The 20,727-nt window shown below is 42.5% G+C and overlaps 2 protein-coding genes across 6 annotated transcripts in view; one reads left to right on the top strand and one right to left on the bottom strand.

Annotated features, from left to right (window-relative positions):
* Window positions 1-90: 90 nt before the first annotated feature.
* On the bottom strand, window positions 91-18,357 carry farsb (phenylalanyl-tRNA synthetase subunit beta). 2 transcript variants are annotated; one of them, XM_061682448.1, is made up of 18 exons: window positions 18,201-18,357; window positions 17,614-17,669; window positions 16,607-16,761; window positions 16,423-16,495; window positions 16,220-16,335; window positions 15,386-15,536; window positions 15,191-15,299; window positions 13,454-13,524; window positions 13,313-13,374; window positions 12,555-12,606; window positions 12,403-12,464; window positions 12,055-12,262; window positions 11,880-11,960; window positions 11,705-11,797; window positions 11,372-11,489; window positions 10,788-10,940; window positions 1,598-1,745; window positions 91-1,278 (listed from the first exon to the last, which is right to left on the bottom strand). In XM_061682448.1, the coding sequence occupies exons 1-18, from the start codon at window positions 18,319-18,321 to the stop codon at window positions 513-515; spliced, it is 2,595 nt and encodes an 864-aa protein (XP_061538432.1). In that variant the 5' UTR covers window positions 18,322-18,357; the 3' UTR covers window positions 91-512. The 2 variants fall into 2 exon arrangements, with proteins under 2 accessions (XP_061538432.1, XP_061538433.1); XM_061682449.1 differs by lacking the exons at window positions 12,555-12,606; window positions 13,313-13,374; window positions 13,454-13,524; ... (5 more) ...; window positions 17,614-17,669; window positions 18,201-18,357 and having other exon boundaries at window positions 12,055-12,207.
* acsl3a (acyl-CoA synthetase long chain family member 3a) overlaps window positions 17,213-20,727 on the top strand; it is a 40,393-nt gene continuing 36,878 nt past the window's right edge. For 2 of the 4 annotated variants that reach the window (XM_061682455.1, XM_061682450.1), the window contains exons 1-3: window positions 17,213-17,337; window positions 17,902-18,723; window positions 18,820-18,990. The gene's annotated coding sequence lies outside the window, so the exon portion shown is untranslated. Of the gene's footprint in view, window positions 17,338-17,901; window positions 18,724-18,783; window positions 18,991-20,727 lie in introns of all 4 variants that reach the window. The other 2 variants (XM_061682454.1, XM_061682452.1) reach the window with 2 other exon arrangements.

The raw sequence follows: 20,727 nt of genomic DNA, 5'->3' as shown, positions 1-20,727 counted from the left end.
GGTCAACTTTGCACGGAAGGAGAGGAAAAACCCCTAGCGTCAGATCACAGGTATGACAAACAAACTTACTTCAAAGCGTTCAAAGTTGAGAGCTTTATTGGCTTGTTTGCAGACAAGTGTGTGTGTGTGTTGACGCTTGCAATTTTGGTGTCTAGTATGGACCAAAACGGAAAAATGGTCAAATGCATTCTGCCTCACACATTTGGCCCTGGTTCACTTAGTGTTGGTGTTATTTTACCAGCTGATTTGGCATGACGAGTTAAAACAACAACAACAACAAAAAAAGCATTACAGGGTGAACTGATCTGAACCACAATAGAGGACTAAGATTGCTCAGAGGTGGGTTAGCACATAGATAAGCATTCGCACACAACAAAACAAACTGTACAAGTGTCTGTTTTAATTGAAAGAAATTAGTCTCGTATGAACACACCCTGAGCAGCAGGTTCTTCTGCATGGTTGATCCTTGTTTTATCAGTGTGAAGACAGGGCTAGCCAAGCGTGCCTATCATTCATATCTTGTTAAAGGCAGCCACGTCCACAGACTGAACATATTCCTCAAAGGCGGTGATAGCTTCCTCGAGTATATCAGTGCCCACTTTGTCATCCTCCACCACACATCCTATTAGGAGCTTCTTGATTCCGTAACCCACTGGGACCAGCTTGGACTGCCCCCACAACAGCCCGTCCATGCCGACACTGCGGACGCACGCCTCCATCTTGGTCATGTCAGTCTCGTCATCCCAGGGCTTGACGTCAAGAAGGATGGAAGATTTGGCGATGACTGCTGGTTTCTTGGATTTCTTGGTTGCGTACTCGGCGAGTCGCTGCGCTTTGATTTTTGCTGCCTCTGCGCTGTCACCCTCATTTTCTGACCCAAACAGGTCTATGTCTTCGTCACTGTCAGTGTCAGTAGAGGTGGGAGGAGTATCTGGCAGCACAAACTGCTTGTTGACGACAGGGAGGTCAGCTCTTTCCCCATGGAAGGATTTGATGTGGGTGTACCAGCGCAGGAGATGGCACAAAGTTGGTGAGGGAGCAGTGGCGATGGAATCAAAGATGGCCGTGTCAGCCTGAGAGGCAACAAAGCCTTCGACGTAGCTTTTGTCTACCAGGAAACCATTGAGGGCATTGAGAGCCTCGGGTGTGCTCAAATCTCCAAACACTGTTTTTGAGGAGGCGGTAGCGTGTGTGGATTTTACTTCAGTGGGGAACTTGTGTATGACAACTTCCTGCATGGGAACCTCATGCGTGAGGCGGGTTTCAGCCGTGTGGCCACTAGAAAAACCAAAAGCAACAAAACAGGATGAGCTTAGAATAGAGGCACATACAACCCATGAAAAAGAGCACACATGCAAGTTAATTGACAGGCACACACAGTCACAAAGTTACTTCCATTCACCCAAGTCAATGAAAGTGGAAGTAAACAGGCTCCCTGGTAGTGTTTATATATAAAACAAAATGGCTCAAGACTCTGCTGCTGGTTCTTTTATTGTTATCATTAATTGGCATACTTCCAATTCCAAACATCTTTTCTACTAGTAATTAATTGCATTGCCTAATGTGTTTTCTTAAGAGCAGAAGAAGAGGAATTCACAGAAAAGGCTCGATGTCCATCTCAAGGGCAGAGCAGGGCATCGTCAGTTCGAAGCTGTTAATGACATGTGGATGGAGGACCCCGAGATGTCCAACGCTTTTTCCATGGGAAAAGATCTCTGCACAGCGGCCCGGGAAAAAGGTAGAATCTGAAAAAGACAAAGATTGACGACTGAGGAGAAATAATTGATGAAAATGGTCAGTTTTGCCTTGATTTCAAGGTTTGAAACGACAGTGAACTGCTGTTTATGGCAGAGGCTAGTGTATGTTCTGCGATAGACTGAGTTACTGTTTTATTGAGAGTTTTACCCCTCCCACATGCTTTTAACTTATTAAAGCATATAAAAACAAACAAACAAAATAATCATAACATGCATAGAAAATACATATTGTAATGTTCGCGTACATACACATCAGCAAGTCGGTGTGTGTTCAGCTGAAAAGTGCACCAGCAACTGTGTATCTCCTTTTCACACATTTTGTCTAAAACTCTGTGGCCGTTCTCTCTCTTGCTCGCACTTCTCCAAATAAGAGGGAAAGCATACTTTGGTTCAAGTTCTTTGTCACTCCCAGTTGAAGTTGGCTATAAAAGTGATTCATAAAACAAGAGAATAAAACATTGTCTATTTAAACCGCAAAATTATGAACCAAGTTGTTCTACTCTGCGGGAACAAAAGTGTGGCTTAAAGGAAGCTTCTCTGACTCTTGTTCTTAATTACGTTGCATCTCTTCCAGTAGACGAAAAGTTTCGCCTTGCATGTAGCGGCACAATGTGGTACTACACTGAAGGTGTGCAAATCCAAAACTTTCCTGTACAAAACTCACATAAATAACAATCACTTAAAAATCTGCGAGGTATTCGCCACGAAAGATGAACCACGATATAGTGGGCTTCTCTGTCTTGTTATTAGGTGGCTAAATGTTTCATTTGCAAAGCATTTTCTGCCTTCAAGGTTTGCACTTTTTTTTTTTTTTTCTGCAGTATTTTCTAATTCACCAATTCAAACAATGATGAAAACCGAAAACGGGGAAACCAAGGCCAAAACACAGACATTTTGCCAATTTATAGTAAAATTGCAGTTATGGCTATGACTCTGGATGAACCTAGGGCTGGGTAATATGGCACAAAAAATGATCATATTTTTTTCCCCTTTTCAAACAGAAAACTGACTTTCAACTCCCTCCAAAGATTTTCTATGGGGTTGAGATCTGGAGACTGGCTAGGCCACTCCAGGACCTTGAAATGCTTCTTACGAAGCCGCTCCTTTGTTGCCTGGGCAGTGTATTTGGGCTCACTGTCATGCTGAAAGACCCAGCCACGTTTCATCTTCAATGCCCTTGCTGATGGAAGGAGGCTTTCACTCAAAATCTCACGATACATGGGCCTATTCATTCTTTCCTTTACACGGATCAGTTGCCCTGGTCACTTTGCAGAAAAACAGCCCCGAAGCATGGGGGTGGAAACATCATGCTTGATAGTAGGTATGTGTTCTTTGGATGCAACTCAGCATTCTTTCTCCTCCAAACACAAGTTGAGTTTTTACCCAAAAGTTCTATTTTGGTTTCATTTGACCATATAACATTCTCCCAATCCTCTTCTGGATCACCCAAATGCTCTCAAGCAAACTTCAGACGGGCCTGGACATGTACTGGCTTAAGCAGGGGGGACACGTTTGGCACTGCAGGATTTGAGGCCCTGGCAGCGTAGTGTGTTACTGATGGTAGCCTTTGTTGCTTTGGTCCCAGCTCTCTGCAGGTCATTCACTTCGTCCCCTCGTATGGTTCTGGGATTTTTGCTCAACGTTCTTGTGATCAATTTTGACCCTACGGGGTGAGATCTTGCTTGGAGCCCCAGATCGAGGGAGATTATCAGTGGTCTTGTATGGCTTCAATTTTCTAATTGCTCCCACAGTTGATTTCTTCACACCAAGCTGCTTACCTATTGCAGATTCAGTCTCCCAAGCCTGGTGCAGGTCTACTATTTTGTTTCTGTCTTTGGTCTTGGCCATAGTGGAGTTTGGAGTGCGACTGTTTGAGGTTGTGGGCAGGTGTCTTTTATACTGATGGACGAATTCAAACAGATGCCATTAATACACGTAACGAGTGAAGGACAGAGGAGCCTCTTAAAGACGAAGTTACAGGTATGTGAGAGCCAGAAATCTTTGTAGGTGACCAAATACTTATTTTCCACCATAATTTGCTAATAAATTATTTAAAAATCAGATGACGTGATTTTCTGGATTTATGTTTTCTAATTTTGTCTCTCATAGGTGAGGTATACCTATGATGAAAATTACAGGCCTTTCATCTTTTTAGGTGGGAGAACTTGCACAATTGGTGGCTGACTAAATACTTTTTTCTCCACTGTAGCTGTACCTAATGTTGAATATTTTATATTTATGGCCTAGAAGTGTCATTATACAAATACTGCAATTATGACTTTAATACAGTGTTAATGTAGGTTACTGATGGACTATAGCACGTTCCAGCTTACTTCCGATTTCTGGTTAGGTCATCGCTGTACAGCGGGAATTCCGTTGCAAACGGAACCTTACAATTATTTGCGGCCAGCACTTTATTATTTTAATGACCATTCATATGGCAGACATTCTGACACCATTTCTTGTTGCAATGCTTTTGCTCCTGTAGTACACTTTGTTTCCAACTTATTTTGGGGGAAAATGCAACATGTATTTTCATGAATTGTAATTCTTATCAAACTAAAACATGCTGAAGGGGATCAGGTGTTGTGGATATTCTCAGTGAGTCAGTCTATTTCGGGATGAAGATGCAAAGTCAGTCACAGTGTCGGTGGTGGTGCCCTACTGTTTCTCGTTACCTTGATTTTCCCTCATCGGTCAATCATTTTCCCACATTAGCTTTCACTGCTCAGTTCTCCACTAACCTATTTGAAACTGAAGCAAACCATTAAAGTCAAGAGATCTGAGCGCAGGGGAATCACTTCCAGACATTTGACAATTAGAGCAGTAGAGATTTGGCAGGCTGGGTAGTACAGTAGATGTCTTTTGTTCAACATCACTGAGCAGCAAGCTACAAAAACAAAAAAAGTCACAGACCATTACTCTACAGCAAATACCTCTGAGGCCATTGAACCATAATTGGATTTCATACCTTGTCACTTTCACAAAGATGTCTTTTTGCGATTCAAATCTGAGGGTACAATTTCTATTGGTGCCAATGTCATCTTCCATTAACAGACCAACAATTGGCCCAACTAGCTTTAAAAATAGTGATGAGCAGACAGATTTGTGATGGATTTCACAAGATATGGGAGTTGCTATGACAACATCCCCACGTACAGAGACATGGCATTCTACAATGGTGCCCTATTCCGCTAATGAGTTTCCAGAGCCCCCTAGTTATATTAAAAGAGATGCTATCAAAATGGTTGCATTTATTCATACGCTGAGCAGAATGCAATGGCAATGGAAGTAGCTCTGCAAACTCTTCAATAGCCAATTAGTCCAAAATAAAAAGAAATAAACAAAAAAAAATCGAACCAGGCTAACTTCCACCCACTCTCCTACAGGCTGTGCTCGCAGTTGCAAGAGGACGACTTAATCGGAGGCTGACATTGCAGATAGTTGAGACAACTGTCCAAAGAAAGACAAGACAATTAGTTGAAAATAAAATATTGACATAAATTCTTCATAAGCATACAAATATGAAAAGCTAAGATCGCACGACAACGAGACCCTTGCAAAGATACATTTTCGGAAAGTACAGCTGAAGCTAGTATGGCTCTATTTACACCACAGGGCCAAGTGCTGAATTACGATTTATAATGCCTATTAACTGTACGTCATTCAATGTGACACGATCCGATATGATTGCTTACACTGTCATGAACGAACCTGAACATGCAGACCAAAACTTCACACAACTCCACAAGCATTAATAAGTAAACAATAATACATATATTTAGTTGGCCAGGATTGACCCTATTGAGGGTAACCTCAGCACTGGCACCATCTGCAATAATTTTGCATAATAAAATAAAACAAAACGAGACGCGATGTCGTCGCCATTGTAACGAGTGTATCCGGTCGCGCTTGATTTGACAAGATAAAGCCTAGTGATCGTAAAAGACGGGATGCGGTTGTATCGGAATACAAGAATTTATTGCAGTCGTCTGACAGTGCAATTGTTAAAGACCTAATTTGTCATCGTGTGATCCAGCCATTACGTGTTGTCTGTCTCAGACATGTTGTCTGTCCCACACCGCCACGTTTATAAAAAACTATTGGTTGACAGATATTTACAGTACTACGTCAAAAGACAAGGCTAAAAATAAACTAGCTTTTGGATTCAAATATACTGTACACGATGGCAGCGCGGAGTAAATGTCTTTTGCGATCAGCATAAAATTGAGGAAGTACTGGAGAGTGCTCCCGCTGGGGACTATATCGTTCGGCTGGGGGACTTCAATACTCACGTGGGCAATGACAGTGAGACCTGGAAGGGCGTAATTGGGAGGAACGGCCCCCATGATCAGAACCTTAGTGGTGTTCTGTTATTGGACTTCTGTGTTCATCACGGATTGTCCATAACGAACACCATGATCAAGCATAAGGGTGTCGACGTGCACTTGGCACCAGGACACCCTAGGTCGCAGTTAGATGATCGACTTTGTGGTCGTGTCATCGGATTTGCGGCCGCATGTCTTGGACACTCGGGTGAAGAGAGGGGCGGAGCTGTCAACTGATTACCACCTGGTGGTGATTTGGCTCCAAGGTTGGGGGAAGATGCTGGTCCGACCTGGCAGGCCCAAACGTATTTTGAGGATCTGCTGGGAAAGTCTGGCAGAATCCCGTCAGAAGGAGTTTCAACTCCCACCTCCGGCAGAACTTCACCCACATCCTGGGAGAGGCGGGGGACATTGAGTCCGAGTGGACCATGTTCCGCACCTCTATTGCTGAGGCGGCCGACCACAGCTGTGGCCGTAAGGTGGTTGGTGCCTGTCGTGGCGAAAATCCCTGAACCTGTTGGTGGACACCAGCGATGAGGGATGCGTCAAGCTGAAGAAGGAGTCCTATAGGGCCTTTTTGGCCTGTGGGACTCCTGAGGCAGTTGATGGGTACCGGCTGGCCAAGCTTTGGTGGTCGCTGAGGCAAAAACTCAGGCATGGGAGGAGATTGGTGAGGCCATGGAGAACGACTTCGGATGGCTTTGAGGAAATTCTGGTCCGCCATCCGGCATCTCAGGAAGGGGAAGCAGGACACCATAAACAATGTGTATAGTGGGGATGGGGCCCTGCTAACCTAGACTCGGGACGTTGTGACTCGATGGAGAGAATACTTCGAAGACCTCCTCGATTCCACCGACGCGCCTTCTCATGAGGGGGTGTCTCATGAAGTTTGGAGTCTCTGAGGCAGGCTCTCCTACCTTTGGGATTGAGGTCACCGAGGTGGTAAAAGCTGCTTAGTGGCAAGGACCCAGGGGTGGATGAGATTCGCCCAGAGTTCCTAAAGGCTCTGGATGTTGTGGGGCTGTCCTGGTTGACACGCCTCTGCAACATCGCATGGACATCAGGGAAAGTGCCTTTGGATTGGCAGAATGGGGTGGTGATCCCCCTTTTTATGAAAGGGGACCGGAGGGTGTGTTCCAACTACAGGGGGAAATCACACTCCTCAGCCTCTTCGGTAAGGTCTATTCAGGGGTGCTGGACACGAGGGTCCATTGGGAAGTCAAATCTAAGATTCAGGAGCAGCAGTGTGGTGTTCGTCCTGGCCATGGAAAAAGTGGACCAGCTCTACACCCTTGGCAGAGTCCGGGAGATGTGGACTTGGCGTTCGACCGTGTCTCTCGAGGAGTCCTGTGAGGGGTGCTTCTGGGGTATGGGGTACTCAACCCCCTGATACGGGCTGTCCGGTCCCCGTACGACCAGTGTCAAGAGTTTGGTCCGCCAAGGCTGCCCTTTGTCATCGATTCTGTTTATAACTTTGATGGACAGAACGAGAGGGGGTCCGGTTTGGTGGCCTCAGTGTTGCTTTTTGTATATGATGTGGTTTTGTTGGCTTGATCAAACCGTGATCAACTCTCACTGGAGTAGTTTACAGCAGAGTGTGAAGCGGCTTGGATGAAAAATCGGCACCTCCAAATCGGAGAACATGGTCCTTAGTGGGAAAAGGGTGGAGTACCCTCTCCAGGTCTGGGATGATATCATTCCCAAAGTGGAGGAGTTAAAGCATCTTGGAGTCTTCTTCAGGAGGGAGGGAAGAATGGAACGGGAGATCGACAGGCAGATCGGTGCAGCGTCTGCAGTAATGGGGACTTTATATTTGTCTGTTGTGGTGAAGAAGGAGCTCAGCCGAAAGGCGAAGCTTTCAAGTTACACCAATTGATCTGCGTTCCTACCCTCACCTATGGTCACGAGCTGTGGGTCGTGACCGAAAGAACAAGATCCTGGATACAAGCGGCCGAAATGATTCTCTTCCTTAGAGATAAGGGAGAAGCTCAGAGTCAAGCCGCTGCTCCTCCACATTGAGCGGAGCCAGATGAAGTGGTTCGGGCATATGATTAGGATGCCTCCTGGACGCCTCCCTGTAGCGGTGTTCCGGGCATGTCCCATCGGGAGGAGACCCCGGAGGTGAGCCAGGACACAATGGAGAGACTATGTTTCCCGGCTGGCCTGGGAATGCCTTGGGATCCCCCCTGAAGAGCTGGATGAAGTGGCTGGGAAGTCTGGGCGTCCCTGCTAAAGCTACTGCCAGCGCAACCAGACATCGGATAAGTGGAAGAAAAATGGATGGATGGCTGGACATTCTCTAAAAAAAAAAACAGAATATTGGAAGTTTTCATCTACTTTTTTAAGACTGTCACAATAAGGAGAGACCTACAGTAACTAATCACTTATAAGGCAGCATACAGTAGTTGTTAGCCTCACAGCAAGACAGTTTCCAAGTTCAAATCTGCATCACCCAGCTCGAAACAATGTTGATTCTGCATGTTCTCCTGGGACCTGCATGGGTATTCCCATTTCATATTAACCCCAATTTGTACCCGAGTCGGAACACACCATAGTGTATCACTAAAAAACAATCAAACATCATCATAATTACAGTAAATAGTTATTTGAAATGTAAAAGAGAGAGAGTGTGTATATTTAAATGGTACATGCACACAAATGAAACTTTGTGTGTGACTTTGTGTGTGTTTTGGCTTGATTACAATTCATAAAACCAGTTAATATCTTTAAATTCTCTTCTATTATGTTTTGTGACTAACAATATTCTGCTACTTCACTTTTTTTTCTTTTTAAATTGTTTTTTTAGGGGAGAGGAACAGATTAACTGCATTTTCATGTATTCTAATTGGGAAATATGTTTTGAGATAAGAGCATGTTCACTGAACGAAATAAACTTGTATCTCAAGGCACCACTGTACTAATGTTGCACAAGGTGATGAAGTCAAAGAGGATCTTGGACACTGATGGACTGTAAGCATATGTAGGTGGGTCATGTCTGTGTTGCTGCTTGCCACTGCAGTAGGTGACGTGACGCCTATAGTTTCTCCCACACTGCAGGACTGACTATTCTCAATAGCACCTTCCGCTTCACTGACAGCAACCCTTCTGGTTTGTTTTTTTCACCTCGTGCATGCTGCTCTTCCTCGAATTCCATCTGCATTTCCCTCTGCTCACTTCGATACCTGAGCCCAATTGATTTTCTGTGCAGATATCCTACAGTGCGCCCTTGGAGCATCAAGGGGAGCAGCGATAAATGACAAGTGGGTGGGAGAGATTGTGTGTGGAAACAAGGACTAGCAGAGGCAGGCCGAAACTGAAAGTATGTGTCGATAAGAACCAAAATACACTATATTGCCAAAAGTATTCGCTCACCTGCCTTGACTCATATATGATCTGAAGTGACATCCCCTTCTCAATCAATAGGGTTTAATATGACATCGATTCACCGTTTACAGCTATAACCGCTTTACATTTTCTAAAAAGGCTTTCGACAAGCTTCAGGAGTGTGCATAGAGAATTTCTGACCACTCTGCAAGCAGCACATTTGTGAGGTCACACAGTGATGTTGGACGAGAAGGCCTGACTCTCAGTCTGCACTATAATTCATCCCACAGGTCTTCTGTCAGGTTGGTGTCAGGACTTTGTGAAGGCCAGTTATGTTCACACCAAACTCCTGTCATCCATGTGTTTATATACATTGCTTTGTGCACAGTCATTGTGGAACAGAAATGGGCCATCCCCAAACTGTTCCCACAAAGTTGGGATAAATTCTCCAAAATCTCTCGGTATGCTGAAACCTTCAGAGTTCCTCTCACTGAAACTAAGGAACCCATATTTTGGACAATTCCATGCTCCCAACTTTGTGGGAACAGTTCTTCCATTTCTAACATGGCTGTGCACCAGTGCACCAAGCAAGGTCCATAAAGACATGAATGAGAGAGCTTGGTGTGTACGAACTTGACTGGTCTGCACAGAGACCTGACGTGGGTTGAATTAGAGCAGCGAGTGAGAGCCAGACCTTCTCGTCCGACATCAGTGTGTGACCTCACAAATATGCTCCTGGAAGAATAGGCAAAAAATTCCCATAAACACACTCTTAAACCTTTAGGACAGCCTTCCCAGAAGAGTTTAGACTGTTATAGCTGCAAATAGTGGACAGACGTCATATTGAACCCTATGAATTAGGAATGGGATGTTACTTAAGTTCATACATGAGTCAAGGAAGGTGAGCGAATACTGTTGGCAATATAGTCTATGTTCAGCTGGCGTATGCATGAACTTCAGACCTGCAAGCGGAACATGCCTGAACTCTCACAAGATCAGATCAGTCTTGTCATGTCAAGGTGAAGCAAACCTCAGTCGAAACCTCAGTCGGTCAGCTTACTACTGTAAATCTACAAAAACAGGTTACAAAGCAGGGTTGCCATTTCTCAAACAATGTGCACAGGAAAGTTAACTGTTTATTGACCATAACCATTAGTGCACACGTTCAGCAAGTAGCTGACTACAGCGAATATATTTCACTGACAGCTGAAGGGCTCATCTCCAGTGCATTCAGTGGACACGCCCACACTATCAAGGGCCAGCCTGGTTTTTCGGATTTCAGAGCCTTATTTTACAGGTACGTGCTAAAAAAATTTGAATAACAAAGAATATCAAATGTGGGAGGAAGATGTACAAAACACACTCACACGTTCCTTACCATCTGCAGCCTGGATGTGGTAGCCCTCTCCCCGGGCGGGTTTCACTGAAAGCAGTTGCATGGTACGGTCTAGAAGGCCATGGATCACTTCGAACCCTGGACTCTTGTTGTAGTACACAGCACAAATATGTCGGCTGTTCCTCGCCCCAACATCTGGTAGTTGGGACGATTGTCAGTAAGTTGAAGTGTAATTATATTTTGTTACCTAAAAATATACTTAAATTTAATTGTACATTTTCCATTTACTATTTTTCTTAGCTGGCTCCATAGGAGAAATCTTGCAGTTCTTTTGCCTCATAGTGAGGTGTGAAGTGTCAATTCTCATGGTTCTAAATAAGCCTTTAATTTAATATGTAACTGCAACCTGTAGTTTCATTAGCTGGGAATCAGTACAATGACAAACTGACTACAATCTCTCTTGTAATTATGTCTCTTTACTTTACAAAACTACTGTATGAATCTACTGAGTTTAGTTATAATTAAAACACAAACAACCTAACTCAAAAAAAGGCAACTGGTTTTCTGTAACATGGCCAGTTGTTCACCATGACTATGTTAATCACTTCACACATTCAGATGCCTACCTTTGATCTCATCCTTCAGCACGACATCAGATATCTCAAACAGCTTCAGGGGCAGGGGCATCTTCCTGTTTGCTGCAATTGTTTTCAACAGGCCTGGCAGCAGGGTGGTACGCGCCACCTAGTGGAGCAATAAAATAGTGTGATTCATTCTTTTTTTTTTTTTTTAAACGCGACAATCATTTCAAACGTAGGAGAGGGCCCTCTTGTGGAGGAAAAACGACCCAACGTCAAAACACACGGCGCTGGAGTCGTTATTTTCAGGTATGGTGGGGCTGTTCAAAACTGTGTGTAATCTCTTATAACAGCTAAAGATTTATGTTCACTGTCAATCACCTGGAACTCTGTGGTCTTGGGATTAGAGATGTGAATTGCCCTGGTAGCTGAGATCTTTTTACCAAGCTTCTCCGCTATATCTTCTTGGGAGCACTAGAAGGGAAGTTGAGAGATTGTATTCCTATTTTTCCCAAATAAGGGCTAACTTGTATTTCTGAATCGTTTTGTGTTTTACCAGAGCAAAGTTGAGGGCTTCTGTGAAACCAGCAGCTGCCAGGTCGTGTCTTAACAGCTCTGTCAGCTTATTCAGTGGAAACTATTACCGTACAGAGAAGAACACAAATATATGATATAATTGCTATTAGATATGCCCATATTTATTATTGTACACGTAGGGTAAACTTGCACACCTGGTTGGCTATGGTGTAGGTGTGTGGTGTAGTACGGGTGATGTTGTTAAACCCAAATGCCATTGCTGCATCTTCCATGATATCACAGGCATGGATGACATCTGAGCGGGTGGGTGGGATCTCAACCTCTATTTCATCACCAACACCTGTAGCCTGAGAGCGCAGGCACATCCGAGTTAGCAGCTGCGCAATCTTCTCTGTCGACTCGCTTTCAAGAAAAAGCCAAACACATACACAAGTCACCTTTCAGAAAAGAGGTTCTCATTTTTCAGGCAAACATGATGAAATGTTGAGTTAGGAAATAGAAAAAAAAAAACATTGTTGTGAGCCTGCCTGTGAATGTCTTACTTGATGCCAACTTTTTGATTTACAAACTTGCTAGACAGCTTCTCCTTCCTGTAAGCCAGTTCCTAAAACATACAGCAAACAACAAGCGCAGGAAATTTAGAGGGTGCTGCGGGTAACGTGTGCATGGATGATAACTGCAATGAGTGCAGTACTGGATATTTGCAGGTCGTGCCATCAGCATTCACCACTTCAGCCTCTTCTACACTGAAAGAGCACAAGGGAGAAATTAAGGACCTGCATTAGTATAAAAAAATTCCACAGATCTGCTATTTAATGAGATTCAAGAGGGTTTCCAAAGTCCGACTTCCACTAAGCAGTACAATTTGGTCATATTGGTATTCAGTAACCGGCAACAAAGGGACAGATCCCTGCCACCAATAGCAAATAATTGACAACACTCCCCCCATTAACAATGATAAAAGTTTAATTGCCACACGTTTTGCCCATCTTCCTACCCATCACTTGGTTCACACCAGTTATGCCTCAGATGTACATATGGTGGATTTAATGTACTCTGTATAAATGCTACCATTTAAAAGTTTGGGCAGTTTGTCATTTAATAGCAGAAGAAAGTGTCTCCAAACCTTCGACTGGTAGTGTATTTAGAGACATACGAGACATCTTTAGGAGGTGGCAGTGACCACAGCAGTGATGTCATGTTCAGGACAGTAATGGAAACGGGGAGATTATAAATTAAAGTACAAAGTACATTAAATAGTGGGTTTAGAGGAAGTTAAGACTGCTTATGATGAGGTCCAGCTGACAGTTGATGGGGAGCAGCTGCTGTGATGTCACTGAATAGGGTGTTGAGGTTAATGACTGACTGAATCAAACATTTGCATTTCCAGCTCTATTCATCATATTCCACCATAAAATATTAAGTTTCCATTTGCTAAGAGATTAAACTTACGTGAAAGGCTCTGAACAATACTCGCTGAACATGGTCACCATCATGTCCAACACAATTTTTGCCTGGAGAAGAGGAGACACATTTTAGTTGGTGTCAGAAAGCTGAATGAACAACAGAATTTCTCTGGGGACTCAGTTATACCTTGGTCAGGTCTGTGGCTGTGCACTCAACAAAGACATTCTTTGTCTTCAGGGTAATTTTTGAGTGATCCCCTGCAAAAATAAATGGAAAACTACAATTTAAAGCTGAACAAACAAATGCAATGAAAACTGTTTTTGTCACATTGTTTTTCCCTCACAAGCAAGAAAAAAATAATTGTTATACGGATGTTTTTTCATATTGGAAATACTTCTAGTTGTAGATATACTCTATGCAGGCAAAATCCATATGAGAATCTGAGTGTAGACAATCGGCATTATTCATTGTTTGAGTAACCAAGGTAAGAGGGCATGCCTGAGCAATAAAACAACTGTTAGTCACATGTTCCAATACTTTTTAGTCACATGAAAATTGGGGCAGGGTGTAAAATCCCTGGAAACAAAAGGTCAAATGTTAATCTCATTTCTCAGATTTAATTTTTGGGGCTCCATTTTCCTGACTAGCACAAACCCGGTGTGGCACGTGGCATCACTGCGAGGGGGCGGGTTAGACCGAGTTGTACATTTGCAGACATACGCAGCGGTGTATTTAACCAAAGGGTCTGTCTGCACCCGCGGGCGGAAAAACTGCCGACTTTATTCGCCGCCAATCAAAGTTCTTAATTCTTTCATTTCCTTTAAGTCGGACGGTCTCGCATGCACGGAGAGAGTGATCCGTGTGTGAGCATTGTCACTTGGCCGGTGTGGCAAAAGACAGCATCATGAATTTCAGCATGAGCTTGTTGTAACCGCTGGCCACTTAAAATTACGTCTGCAGACCTCTTGATCCATCACCATCCATGCACGATCGTTGGACTTCCGACGATCGTGCCATTATGTCACTCCACCAAGCACGGCACACCCTTGCTACGCTTACATCGCCCACCTTGGCACAGACGGATTTGCCCACACGCAGCGGGTCTTGCAGGAAAATGAAGCTGCATCACTGAAAATAAAGCCCTCAGTCACCCAAAAAGTCACATGCTCAGCCCAGAGCTGAACCCCCCCCCAACACTCCTCATCTTGGCGCAGACCAGTCTGCCAAATAAGCCAACATGCGCAGCGAGCCATGCGTATCATTTGCTCATGTTGCGCAGTCTATGAATATAGAGCCCTTGACATCAAAGCCAAAATTTTTCAGGCTACAGCAAAAACATTTGCTCATTGTTCCAATAGTACATGCAAATTTTAATGTTCTCAAGTTTTAAAGTGGGCATACTCATAACAGCTGCATCAGTGTAATAAATATTCTATGATGAGCAGATATTTGGGAGTCATCTAGTAATGAAGTATAGCAAGGTTAAAACAATGTTTCCACGAAGCTCACAATTATCATGAAGACAATCCATTTATTTGTAAATGAGCACAATCCATACTTAAATTCTGAATTTAACAACACGCTTTGAGCATTGTCTTTGCTCATCTGAAATACAAAGTGAATGGGGAAGGTGTGTTCTAGTAATAGTTACAGGTGTCATGCCAAAGAGGACATGCAGGAAAACAATGCAAAAAAGTAAAAATCACAGCAGAGAGATGCAGGATTTTAATGGGACTGTGACTTTTTGTTTGTTTGTTTGTCTGTTTTTTTTAATCAAAGATCAAAACTTCACATTTTACAAGATGGCATTTTTCCATGCTAGCATAAATACTTGATATCAAAATATAATAGACCTTGGTCACAATGGGTTTTTATTTTGTAGTTAAATGTTTGATTGCTTGCTTGATTGATTGATTGACTCACCATTGATGATGGGAGGCATTGACAAGACAATGCCATTGCTGTCATAAATAATGGGGTACACAGGCTTGTCTTCAATAATATGAAGGTAATGTCTCAGGTGGCTGTCGGTCTAAGTCAAGAGAGGAGAAAAAGCAAGTCAACAAAGCAAGGGAAAAAAAACAAACAAAAGAAAAGCTACTCAAGCAGCTAGTTAACCTTGTAGATGCTCATTAGTTGGGTGGCATTGTATTCTTTGGCCTGGTTGAGGGGCCTGAAGCTGATGTCTCCGGGTGGTTTAGCGGTGTACGTGAAAGGACCTGAGATAGTGTTCAGGTCATGAGTCCCGATCGCCACCAGGCTCCTTTTTCTGCACAAGGATTGTTATAAAGGTTCACTTGTGGAATGACTGACCAATTAATGAAGACATTCAAAACATAAGTCTAATTTGTAATGCATTATTTTGTATTATGGGGTAATGTTGTCAAGATATCAAAATTCTGACTTTGATATGACACAATAAAATATATCGTTCCCATATTAAAACGATGCCAATGCAAAAACCTAAAGCATTGCACTGGAATCAAAGATGACAAAACATGCAATTTAAAATTGTTTGTATTAATTCAAAAGAATATTGAGTAATGGATGATATTAAAGATTACATATTCCCTCTTGAGAAAAAAAAAATTGACACAGTAGTGCCACTATTTTAACATTTTTAAACAAAAACAATTATTCTCGCAGCTAATAACATTTGTAGCTTTGTTTAAAATATAAAAATTGATCACAGAAAAAGGATTGTTGTCACAAAACAAGACGTGTGAGAAGCAGCACACGTTTCTCTTTTTTCCTGACTTATTGTTTGGACTGTTTATTGCCCAAGTATAAAAGTAGACAATGTGCCCAGTCGAGCACAGATGTGTACTGCGCATTTGTGTTAATTCTCTAATTTAGCACCCTCTATTGCTGCAGTTATAGGAGTGACAAGTTGCCTGAAAGTTATTTTAAAAATAATAAATAAGTGCTGTATGGTGTAACAGCCCACCTCACCTGCAGATGTTCTGATGGAGTTTCTCCTGCAGCTCAATGAAGCTATCATAGCGCTCCTGTGTAAATGTGATGTTCCTCAAAACTGCTGCCACAGCATAGGGACGCACTACCGCTGTCTGCACATGGCAATGACATGCAACATAGAACCCCATGAAATATTTTGAATCACTGTTTGTATAAAAATGATAGCAATTTCAACACACCTCCTTGGTGATAACTAGCTTCTGAGGATCCCCACTGATGGGGCTGACACGTCTGTACCGAGGTGCCTCCAACCTGAAAAACAAATATCTGTATGTCGTGTGTACACCGAAAACTAACTTTTGACTGAGAAATGGAAAATAGAACGTGGGCCTAATATGATACTTGCACTAGAATAAGTCATACTTATTTTTGAAGACCTGCAGTCCACGGACCAAACCTTCCAAACAAAGAAGGTCATAGCGGTTTGCTGGTACATCGATCTTGTAAAGGACGACGTCTGATGCTCCTGTTGCCTTTATATCACCTTGCTCACGACTAATTATCTCCTTCTCTGAGGTCTGCATTAGGATCAGTAACACACATTTTAATCACTTTTAAGGCACTTTTTTAAGCTGTACTTGTGGTAAAAGACACGTTTGCTGTTGACGAGGTAAATTACTAAAATTTTCAAAATATTTTTATCAAAATATAGGATATCATTGGATAGAGGAGTGTTGCATGAAAAACATGAGCCCTAATTTGTAAGAATCGGAAAAGGACTTTACATCGAAAATTTCCAAAATGTTCTTCCCATAAATCATTAGGAAACTTTTGACAGAAACATTGACTCTTTGGTAGACAATTGCATGGATGTTAGTCTTATAAGTTGAAAATGAGATTTTTAAGCAGGCCATTTTCAGATTTTTCCAATGGCGTCCGCTCGAACCATCTCATTTTACGGGTCAAACTGAGAGCAACCGCATCGCGGTAATTACATCAAACGTCAAAGAAAACAAGAAGAATAAGAGTGAATCGAGGACATGTAGGTTGCGATCATGGACGAATCCTATGTTGGTGTGATTTTTCGACACCGAAATCGAGGAACATTTTCTTCTTTGGCAGAACCAAAGAAGATCTCATCTGAATCGAAAAAGGTTTATGCGCAACGATCATACATACATACCTATCTAACAAATAACTACTCAGTTACTTTTGTATGTTTGTCAATGATTTGTGACAAGTGATTTAAAGCAAATTATTGAATCACTAAGTTGATCATGCAAGTATTTTCAAAAACATTTAATGTGTGGGTATCTGGGACATAGTTATTGTCATTCTTTGTGGTGATAAGGAGATACCACAGAAAAAAGTGTAGCCTATTCAGTCAACACACATCATAGAAATGAAAGTGGGTGCAATACACTACTTACAATTTCATCCAGCTCCAGTCCAAATTCAAAACACAGTTCGTCAAACTCTTCATCAGCTAAAGGAGGAAACCAGGCATTGTTCAGACCGGGGTTATTAATTTATTATTTTCAGAGTGAATATAAATGGGGGGGGGGGAAGTTCAATATGGTATAACATATACCTCATTCCGATGCTTAAATGCTTAAGAAAATTCAGGACTTTTCAGTGTTTCAATTTAAAAACTATTTTGTAAACAAGACATTAAATAACTGTTTAATGGGTCTTTCGCCCTTTCATCTGTGATGCAGCCTGGCTCATGACGTGCAGAGGATGACGCAATGACGTTGACATTCAATGGAGACGTGTCGACAAAGTAATCAAACGACTTTGTTGTCAAATAACCGGGACGCTTTGGTTTGGAAGGTACGGTTCATGTAACATATTCTTGGAACGTTAATTAGTTAATTTGAAACAGATTAACCTAATTCAGTTAGCTAGACAGCCGGGCTAGAGCTCATCGTATTCGTGCTAATGTGTGGTATAGCAGAAAACATGGAAAACGACAGATTGTTGTCCTTCGCTTAAGTAAGACATGAGCGTTACTTACTATACGTTCTTCCCAACGCTTTAAAGAGAAGATCCCTTTTTACCCCGACAGTCGGCATGTTTTCTGCCAAGCTTCCGATCCTCAACCAGTGCCGCGGCGAAAAGGACCCAAGCAGACACATTTAGCTGCCTGTAGAGGTGCCTGATTCCACACTCGCACGCCTTTGTTTTAATCTGATTGCACACTCGCACGCTTTTGTTTTGATTGAACCAGTAGTTCATGTTGGACGAGAGTGAAAAGTGGAAACCACCCAATCAAAACCAAACAGCCATTCATTCTGCTGGATTGGCATTATCTCTAAAGGTCCAATGATTCAGAACTATTGGTAAAGTGAAAAAAAGGTAAAAGTGAGTGGGAAATGTCAAAATCTGTTGTCTTGTCCTCATCTTGTTGACAAACAACGCATTGCGGTCATACTGCACCCTGGTTGAGCACCCCACATGCAGACCGAGGTGGTACATTTTTATCCTGCCTTTGAATGGAGGGGACGACGACAACATAAAATTGAGTCGATCCTTGACAGGTAAATGAAAATATTTTGAAAATGGAATTCGGGCTAACGTCGTGGCTCTTGTGACCGTAGGTAACCCGTGCATTCCTCCGGTTCTCCTCCTTTCAGTCAGCACGCGCCACTTCTACAAGTCCAATCATAGCACGACGAAAGCCGCTCTCCCTCCCCTTCGCTCCGTCCATACCCGTTTGGCAACACCAAGTGAAAGAATTTAACGTGTGGTGCTGGTTGGCAGACAGAGTCTGAACTGGAGACTGCGTTAAGTGCCACAGTCAAAAGGTGAGTTTTGTTTGGTCAGCGTTGCTCATCATTTATCCGCAGATGTGCGTTCAGGTGTAGGTGCGTCAAGTTGCCAAGAAAACGTAAATATCATCCTCCCGGTTCCCGTGTGTGCGCGCTGTTTCATGCTACGGACTCTGCTTTTGGGCTAGTCTATGATATCAAATGAAAATTTAAACAACAGCTCTACATGAAGCCGTAAAATTAATGAACCGTTCTCACGAGTAAGACAAGAATTGCTTAAATTGAGATGTTTTATTCCAAAAAGAGAAACCGGAAACCAGCGTTCGCCTTGTATCCGCTGTCTTGATTTGTCACTACAGCAGGGGTCGCCACACTTTTTGAAACTAAGGCAGTTATTGGGTTCTGATAAATGCGAAGGGCTACAAGTTTGATAAACAAATGCTGTAATACAGTTGCTATGAATGTTATTTAAAAGTTATTAATAATTAATGGTATTCATCCATGTGAAGAAGATACTAAGGTTGGAAACATAACTATCAATATGCATCACCAGTTATATAAATCTCTGCAAGTTTACATTTTCAAATGAGCACACCTACAACATTCCTTGGAAATCACAATGTTCCATCACTGGTGAGCTATTATTACAACAGGCCCCCAGGCCACTCATGTGGTCCTTAGGGGTGAGCTGGTGCCCATGGGCATGTTGCAGGTGACCCCTGCTATACAGTATTTTCTTTAGAACTGTACACACAGTTCTTTAAGTTCTTAGTTGACACATTAATACAATTAGGCTATGCAGAATACTGTAGTAGGACGCATTTAAAAACACCAACGTTTTTACCTTTGGATGTGAATAGGGGTGGTGCCATTTCCCAAACAGTTTGCAAATTACTAGTTATGAAAGTTGAACTCTGGTGTAATTTACAAACTTAACACTTTCTCACATATTGACGAAAGAGCTATGCCAATACTGTACTGCATAATTATGGCTATATTCAGGGTTGCTGCAAGGGAATTGGGATCCCGTGAGGAAATATCAACTTCAATGCCACAAAGTGAAAATAGGCTGTCATGGCCCCTTAAAATTGTCATCACTTGTTTCCCCACTATGGAACCTCTGGCAATATTAACATACTTTTAGTAGTAGTAGTAGTATGTTTAGTTTTCAATTAAAAAAAAATGTTGTGTGTTAATTTCTATATTCTTTGTTTAGTCAATATTTTTGTGATCTGGATTTAGCTGAGTCACCCTAATGTAAATTTTCTTTGACAACCCCAGTGGGATGTTTGGGGTCAAATTGTGTGTTATGTCATTTTGCAACTTTGACCACCATTTTCACAGTTCTACAAGACTTGCTGAATGGGTATGGCACAATGATGCATAGAACACCACAGTCAGACAATAGGAAACAGTATTCCCTCACTCACAAACACACATGCTTGCACACCCCCTCCTTTTTTTGAGTCCGTGTCACAATATTTCTCATTAAGCCATTAAGAGGGTGCATAAAGCCGCCCATTGAGTGAACACATCTTGCACATTGAGGATTGTTACAAAAGCTAAAAGATTAGGGTCAAACTTTCGTATGTGTTCTTGTGGTGCAATTTTGTGTTCTGATCTTTAGTCAAGCAGCTTGTTTGTCTGAAATAAGCCACATATTTTGCTTTTCTACTAAAAGTGCTAAAGTGGCTAATCATAATTGCAGTCCACTTACAATACCGGTTCTTCCATAGCTTTGTAACTACTATGATAAGAACAAGACATGCTCCA

Source organism: Phycodurus eques, chromosome 7, assembly GCF_024500275.1.
Source record: "Phycodurus eques isolate BA_2022a chromosome 7, UOR_Pequ_1.1, whole genome shotgun sequence".
Lineage (NCBI taxonomy): Eukaryota > Metazoa > Chordata > Actinopteri > Syngnathiformes > Syngnathidae > Phycodurus > Phycodurus eques.
Note: the sequence above shows the minus strand (reverse complement) of the source record. Positions and strands in the feature narration are given on the sequence as shown.